Genomic DNA, 8,101 nt, shown 5'->3' with positions numbered 1-8,101 from the left:
TAAATTCTCTTTGCTAATGCCTGCACACACAGCAGTCAAATGCAAAAGTTGACGTCACATCCGGCCTTCGCTGCCTCGAACTTTTGACTCGAAAGTGAGCAAACGTTTGTAATAAATTGTTAAAGAAATAGTACGGTGAAAGAACATTTCAAGCTGGGACGCTCAGTGGCGTATAAACCTTAACTTTCCAGGGACGGCGTTTCTTTTTGGGTTTAAAGCGAAAGTTTTCGGACAATTTAAGACTTTGTATGGACAATTTTGGCCACTGTGTGATGCCTGCATCACATTAGCAACTCATGCTAGTTCTGTGTTGCTATCAATTTGTAGAAGTACAGCTTTTAGTGCATGATTTCTTTAAGGGTTTTCTAACCTTGAGCAAGTGGCAACCATTTAGTGCAACACCAATCGTTGATCTAGAACATAACTAATGAACGTAACTTGAACCAATTCATTGTCCTCTTGATTAAACCTTTTTAGCAAGAAGAGGGAAACCATTGGAGTGAAGGCCGGTTTAATTTAAACATGCCTTCACCCCTGACCAATGGTTTCTCTCTTCTTGGTGTTCAGAAATGAGAGAAAACATTCTCTCATGTTTGATATAATTACCATTATAAAAGCTCTTTTTACCCCCTCTGAAAGTTCGATTTTTTTTAAATTAGCCCCTCTCTAGATGGCAGATCATTACACCGTCACGGTATTTTTAGTCTTTTTTACTTCATGCTTATTTTAATAATTTTTGTTTGTTTTAAAAATTAAATAAAACATATGTTTATAGTGGTCATGCACTTAGCTTCATATCTCAAGAGATAGCTAGTTTACAGGCATGCCACTGAAACAGAGGAAACAAAATTAATATTTTTAAATATACATAACAAGGTTAAAAATCCCAACTGGCAGGAGGCAGACCAGTTGGCTATATACAAAGCGTGGTCAAGGATTTGAACTCGGGACAACCCAGAAACAAATCCAGCTAGTGACAAGGGCAGGTCTTGAACCGGGGACCTCCAGATTACAACACCAGCGCCCTTAACCACTCGGAACATTGGTTTAGAACATGTGTTACTAAACAACATTAAAACTGCAGAAAGTCCGCTTTCTTTTGTATTTTCCCTACCGGTAAGTGATTTATGGTTTTAGATACCCCCCCCCCCCCCCCAAAAAAAAAAAAAAAAAAAAAAAATGAATATTAATAAAATTTAATAAAAAACAAACAAAAAAAACTATTCACAAGAAATTTGGAACTCAAATAATTATTTTATTTGACCAAAATACTTGAAAGAGCTCATTTTACGTACAATAACCATGCTTTTAAATAATATCAAATTCTAATATTATACGGACTGAACTGGTGTACTTCACAAATAATCTATAGCAAGCATTTATAAATAATATTAAATTCTGAACATATACTTTTACACAAAGTGAACTGGTAAACATAATATGTAGCAAGCCTTTTCAAGGTAACTTTTAAGTTAATTGTGTTCTACTCATTTTTCAAAGCTAAGTGATCTGTATGAAGTTTTACAATGCTCAAGTAGAAAACTTGTAGTAAGATTAATTATTAATAATTAATTGTATGAGTGGCAATAAGTTACTGTGTTCTAGATAGGTTAATGTATTGCACGCTTCTAAAGACTTACAGAAATGCGGATAACGGTCCAGGAGTAGTAAGATCAATTATTAATAATAAATTGCATTAGTGGCAATAAATTACTGTGTTCTAGACAAGTTTGTTTTTTCTTTTTAAATCTAAGTGCTAAACAAGTTACTGTATTGTACGCTTCTAAAAAGTAACAAATGCAGGTAACAGTCCGGAAGACTCAATATAACATATTTATTTAAATAAGGGCCCACCTCAAATAAGCGCCCACTCTGAAGATAGAAAAAGTTATTATATTAATAACTACCTGGGGGCTGGGTGCTTATTCGAGGCTCTCCCCCACCCCGCACAAAAAAATGAAGTGCACAAGAGGAGTACCAACAAGATAAATTTTAAATTGACTATGTATTAAATAAGAAACTTTTTCGGAAGCTTTTAATGAACAGTTACAATAATATTTAATTCTGCTTTGGTATGTCTTCAAGATTTTTTGTTATTTTTTTATTGTTTTGTTGCAAAATGAACTTTCTACTTGCTGGAAATGGTGAAAATTCAATAAGCACCCAGCCTCAAATAAGCGCCCACTCTTAAGGTCCAAAAATTTTTTAAGCACCCAGGGCACTTAATCAAATAAATACGGTAACATGATTCATTTTTTTTTTTCAGGAATATAACTTTAAGTTAAATCTATTAAGACCAGAAACCAATAAGGGTTGAAACATGTAACTCCCTATGAATCGCATTGTACAAAGCGTTTGCAGATTCGTTTTCATTAAGTACCACATTTGGAAAATCGGGAGAAAAACATTAACCAATCAAAATTGCAAGTTTGGATTAAATTCACAGCGCGCGCTAGCTCGCGCTTGATGGCGTAATCTTATTTTTAAACAAGCTTGGCTGAATAAAGTTGAATTTGGTTAAATTCTCCTGTTTTATCGTTGTTTAGTAGTCTGGAGAAGATCACTTGGATACGCTTAATGAATTTCTTTAGTTTCTGTAAGAGATTTACGGAGTTTAGGTCGGAATTCAAGTTACTCACTGCAAAACCAAAAATGTTGTTGCGTGTGCCATTATGTGTGTAAAGCTTTCGCGTACAGTCAAACTCTGTGTTGTTTCCAAATAATATTATGGTACTTGGCAAAACTGAATATTCAAACGCTGTGAACGCGTGTTACACGTTTCAACCCTTATGGGTTTCTGTTAAGACCCAATTAAATAACAAACTTGTAAATACAGCACATAATATGTTGGTTATAATAAAAATAAATGTGACCTTAAATAAAATACTTGAAGTTAAACACAACAAGAATAAGATCTTTGCAATTGTTTTAAATATTTCCAAGACTGCTTGACAAGCTCAATTCCATGTAAATACAATAAATATCAAAAATTATTTCCTATTTCAAAAAACCTCTGAATATATAAATACCAAATAACTTTAATCTTACTTTAACAGTAAGCTACTAATAATTTGAACTAAAACAAATATATTTGTTACTTAACAGTGTACTAAAATAATGTAGCACTTCCTTATTACATCAAGTAGAAAATGCTATTAAACTTAAAATAATAAATTAATATTTTCTTTTTTGAGAAAGATTATTTGCAAATTCCAATGCAACTTTTCATGTGACACATCTGTATGCAGACTGCAGCCAGAAAAAACAATCATATCTGAATCAAGTTGTCTTGGAAAAAGGCAAAATTCAGCGATCTGTTGGCCAACTGTTAGTAGCCTGATGGTACCTATACTGTACGCCAACAGTCAGATGACAATCTACCGAAAGTTTGATATTGCAGCTATTGTTCACCTTAATGCCGCCCACACGCATCCCACAAAACTTGCACTTAAACATGAGCTAGCACCCACACAAATACAGTGTACTCGTAGATAAGGTCATGTGTACTGTGTAATTTGGTGAATTTAAATCTGTATTATTTTCTTAAAACTATAGTTTGGCAACTTGTTTTCATGAGAGAATGAACTTGTATGTACTTTACTTGCTACTACACAGGGCTGCAAATAATTTTTTTCACTTGAAAGGAGATAAAATTACCGGTATGTCCTACTAAGACACCATCTTGGTTGGAAAAAACAAAATTCTGGTCGGACAGATTTTTATTCATCGATGCTGTAAAATGATCTACGATAAATAAATTGTCCAGTTATCATGTCCGACCACACTTGGGATTTAGTCGGACATGAGCAAATTGTGGTTGGCCCGAATGTCCAATGACCGACTGTTATTTGCAGCCCTGACTACATGACAAAAACAGTGCAAAAATGAAGGTGGGTAGATTAGAAAAATGTTCTACAATGTCTATACTACCTACCTTCAAATAATAAAATTTAATGGCACTAACGATACTACTTTTAAAAACTTACCCAAGAGATGGTGCTGCCTAGTGGTTAGGGTGCTGCACATGTAATCCAGAGGTCCCAGGTTTAAATCCTAGTCCCTCCCACTGGATGCATTTGTGATCGGTGACCCTATATTTAACTCTACTGTGCTTTGTAAATGCCAACTGGTCAACTTTCTTCCAGCTGGGATTCATAATAAAATGTATGTTATGTTTGCTAAATATTTTTTTCATATATGAGGCCTTCCAAGGGGTTTTGGTGAAAGGTGACATTACTCCAAAATACAATGAGCGCCAAAAGTCGTTGAGACAGTTGGTTGAAATAATGCTGATTTAACAAATGCTCATATCTTTCTACCTTAAATCCGGTGCAGCTTGTGAACCACTCCCTCTCCCCCTTTTCAATGTTGTACACAAACGAGGCAATTCTTGCAGATAGCAAACCCAACATTGTTTTGGGGGGAGGGGGTAATATCAAAGGGGTGAGGGGTAAAATTTGTCCGAGGTACTCAAAAAGTGTTGAGTGTCTCAACACTTTTGGCGCCTATTGTAGCTAAAAATGTAGCAACAATCTTGTTCCAGAGCACCGACAGCCGACAGAAACTAGCACTGCAAGGGTATACAGTATATTTGCGACAGCGACAATGTTTCCCTCACCAAATAGGCGACAGGTGGGTTAAAACGTGCAACAAAGCAACATCAGAAACCCCCTTGAAAGGCCTCACATGCATGTACGTGGTGCCACAAGCTTTTAGCTTTAATCATGACTGCATACTGTATAAATAAAGTTGCATTACCCACAATTTAAGGGATCTTAAAATAATGCTGTTGCTTTGCAAGGCAGATATAAAACATTGTTAAAGTTCAATCACGCTGTCAGATCTAGGAATAAGTGGAGCTGTGTCATTAAGTGAACTGATAGACTGTGATGGAGAGATAGTTCCAACGATTGCATTACCAGAAATACTACCCTCTTCTTCTTCAATTGGCATTACAGTCTGCATTTCCTGTGCATTATCTTGAATGCCGTTGATAGTGGGTTCTTCTACTCTGATGTTGGCAGTGGAATTTTCCTGATTATTGTCTTCCAAGACTCGACTTTGAGCCTGGTTCCCTGTGCTATTCTGCACTGTAGGGGTTGTATCCCCTCTAGGCGAAGACAAGATACCAAGACGAGGTTGAATAAAAGCAATATCAAAGCATGCACCGTCACTGGCAAGTTCATAAGGGGGTGGAGGGGATGATGGCTCGTCTGTTAAGGGAGCCTCATCAGTAGTGGAGAGTCTTGGACGCCGCAATCTTCTTGGATTGCGTCTTCTCCTGGGACGTGATGTTCTCTTCCTTCTCAGTCGGTCTATGATAAAACCAATGCATACTATCGCGAGTGCCGAGCCAGTGATGGAGAGAATAACAATAACATAGTTCCGTATATCGTTATTCGTCTGGCTCACTGGAGTCGGAGTAGGTGCACAGTTGTGCCGCTCATCTGATCCATCCAAACAGTCGTTTGTACCGTCGCACTTCCACTGGCACTGGATTTTCTGACCGTTGTCGCAAGTAAACAACAACTGGTTATCAAACACATCACAGTCCTCAAAATAGTTATCTGGGTCCATACCATAGTAACTCGCTAAGAATCCGTTGCCAATATTTTTAAAGCTAGTCTGTAACTTCACAAACATCTGTCTTCCACTTGAGCGCAACATTCCCATGGGTTTGTTATTAATAGTACAGAATTTTCCGAGGGAGTGGTCGTTTTGGCTGGTACCGTCAAACACTTCTACATAGTCATCCCCACAGTCGCTTGCAGTTGATAACATAGAGGTGTCTGAATCAACATCGAAAAATTCAAACCTCAACGAAACTATCTTTTTTTCTGAAACTGTTATAAGCCAACTACACTCTTTGTTCATTCGGCGAAAGCCTGGGTAACCAGGAGAAGTAAATCTGCCGTAGTCACTTTCCAAATTACCATTGCAATGCGGAACTCGAGCATAGTGCACCTTGAATCCCCGCGAGTTGCTCTCTTTGTAGGATTTAAATTCAAGTGACATTTTGTTACCAGTAGAACGAATAAGTGTCTCCCCCGGAGGCCTTGTAGCACAGAAGTGTCCTAATTCGGTAGCACTACTGGTATTGAAACCATCTGTTACCCTGACATAGTCCATATTACACGGATACATTCCATCCATGTTGAAGTCATTAAAACGAAGTACAATAACATAATCCAAAGGCACACGAATTTGCCACAGGCATTGTATATCAGCAGGAAACCTTGCTGGATAGCTGGGGCTTGTCAGATCACCCATAGGATCTCTAAAAAAGCCACCGCAAGAAGCATAAATTGCCCGAAAATAGCCCTGAAATCCTTGCGTTGTTTGATTATCCGACTTGAAAACAATACTTATAGAATGGCTGCTTGATGTTAACTGTCTTGGGGGGATATTCCCAGCGCAATACTTGCCTAAAAGGCCCACTTCACCGTCGCGAACTTCTACAAAATCTCTTTCACACGAGAATTCCCTCGAGGACGAAGGGTCGAGATTAAAAGTTTCAAACACAACAACTATCTTTTGAAACATCGGCACTTCTATCTGCCAAGTGCAGTCCTTGTTGTCAGGATATCGTTGAGGATAGTTCGGACTCAGAATTTCTCCTGAAGAATCAGTCATTTTAAAATTACAGTTTTGTTCAGCGTTCGAATCTGTACTCGTGTCCAAAGCGGGTTTCGCCGAAACTAGAAATCCCGTAACTAAGAAAATGTACATTAAACAAGCCATACAGTTTTTCCATTGACTTTCCACCATATCGTCTTCGTAAACAAAGCCAGCCAAAAAACGCACAAAGTCGCGAAGGCACGAAACCTTAAAAGAAATAAAACAAAAGCACGTTTTCAAACACAAAGGAAAATGTAACCCTTTCGAGGCTAAGGTTTTTCTTGGCCAAGATTTGAGTTAAAACCGATCTTTTTCCCGTTAAAACGTGACAAATTGACTCTACCTTTTCTCGGTGAGGTCAGAATCCTTAATAGCTTTCAACAGACAAACTAAACTCTCAAGATTAGACCAGTAAACACGAAGTGGATGCAAATCAACCCATGTTTCTCACGTAATCGCTAACAATAGAGGGGAAGGTAACCGCACCTGTCCGCTTTACGTCACATCCGCTTTGCGTGACTTGTCGCATTTTTCCCTTCGTTCACTCTGTTGTTTATTTCCTGTTTTGAACTTTCCTATTGTAATTGATTGCAAATTGAGCTTATGTGCAGGGAAGAAATGGAAAACAATCGAAGATAAGACTGTTTGCGATTCATGTTTGCATTAATGATAAGAATGTTGACTACATTTGGCACTTTTTGTCCACGACTATGTACGCTCATCTTGACCTTGGTTGTAAATAAACGAAAAATAATTCTTGTCACAAGATTACAAGTGCTAAGACGTAATCCCTCTACGTAATCCATGTAAATACATGCTAATGTCTACAGTAATTTTTCCTTGACACGTTTCACTGCGATCATGATGACAAAATTTACATGAATTTATTCAGCTCCGATGTATGACAAACAAGGAATTTTCGCGACTGGACAAATTTCTCCGTGAGAAGTCAGTTCCCACATGTCAGGAGCTTTTAAACAAGCTTCTTGTCACGGAAAACCTTACGTTTTTTCCGCATAAACAAGCAAAATAAAATTCAGTACATGAGCTTGTCATGCAATCGTTGCCAGCTCCTCCAATAAATTCAAATGCTACCTGAGCGAAACGATCGATTTTATTCCAGCAGTCGATTTCAACATCTCTTAAACTTGCAGGAACTTGCTCAAACCGATCTTGAAATTATTTTTGCATGACTGCAACAGTGTTCTAACAATAGTTCGTGATCTGATGTGAACACAATTTTGACAGGCCCTTTAAACCGGTCACTTTTTTCCCAAGAGTACATGTCAAAATCGCAAAATTGAAGAAGGAATTTTGCACGATTCTGAACAAACACATGCAGCACTTCAAAGTACTTTTCAATGATAGGGAGAGATCCAGCACAGACCTAAAGTTAGAACTCTCCTTAAAAGCAAAGGTATATTCTGTATATTTTCTTTATGAAGGAAAATTGAATAAAAGTACTGGTGACCCCCTGGTCCCT

The 8,101-nt window shown here is 37.7% G+C and overlaps 2 protein-coding genes across 2 annotated transcripts in view; both read right to left on the bottom strand.

Moving 5' to 3' along the window:
- LOC144635400 (scavenger receptor cysteine-rich type 1 protein M130-like) overlaps nt 1-8,101 on the bottom strand; it is a 327,613-nt gene that overhangs the window by 67,624 nt on the left and 251,888 nt on the right. The gene's annotated exons all lie outside the window — the stretch shown is intronic.
- Nucleotides 1,235-7,075, bottom strand: LOC144634940 (CUB domain-containing protein 2-like). Its single transcript, XM_078493990.1, has 2 exons — nt 6,962-7,075; nt 1,235-6,825 (listed from the first exon to the last, which is right to left on the bottom strand). The coding sequence occupies exon 2, from the start codon at nt 6,766-6,768 to the stop codon at nt 4,819-4,821; it is 1,950 nt and encodes a 649-aa protein (XP_078350116.1). The 5' UTR covers nt 6,769-6,825; nt 6,962-7,075; the 3' UTR covers nt 1,235-4,818.

This window comes from Oculina patagonica, chromosome 13 (genome assembly GCF_052425735.1).
Source record: "Oculina patagonica isolate OP01 chromosome 13, crgOcupat, whole genome shotgun sequence".
NCBI classification, from domain to species: Eukaryota; Metazoa; Cnidaria; class Anthozoa; order Scleractinia; family Oculinidae; genus Oculina; species Oculina patagonica.
This window is presented reverse-complemented; position numbering and strand designations above follow the sequence as displayed.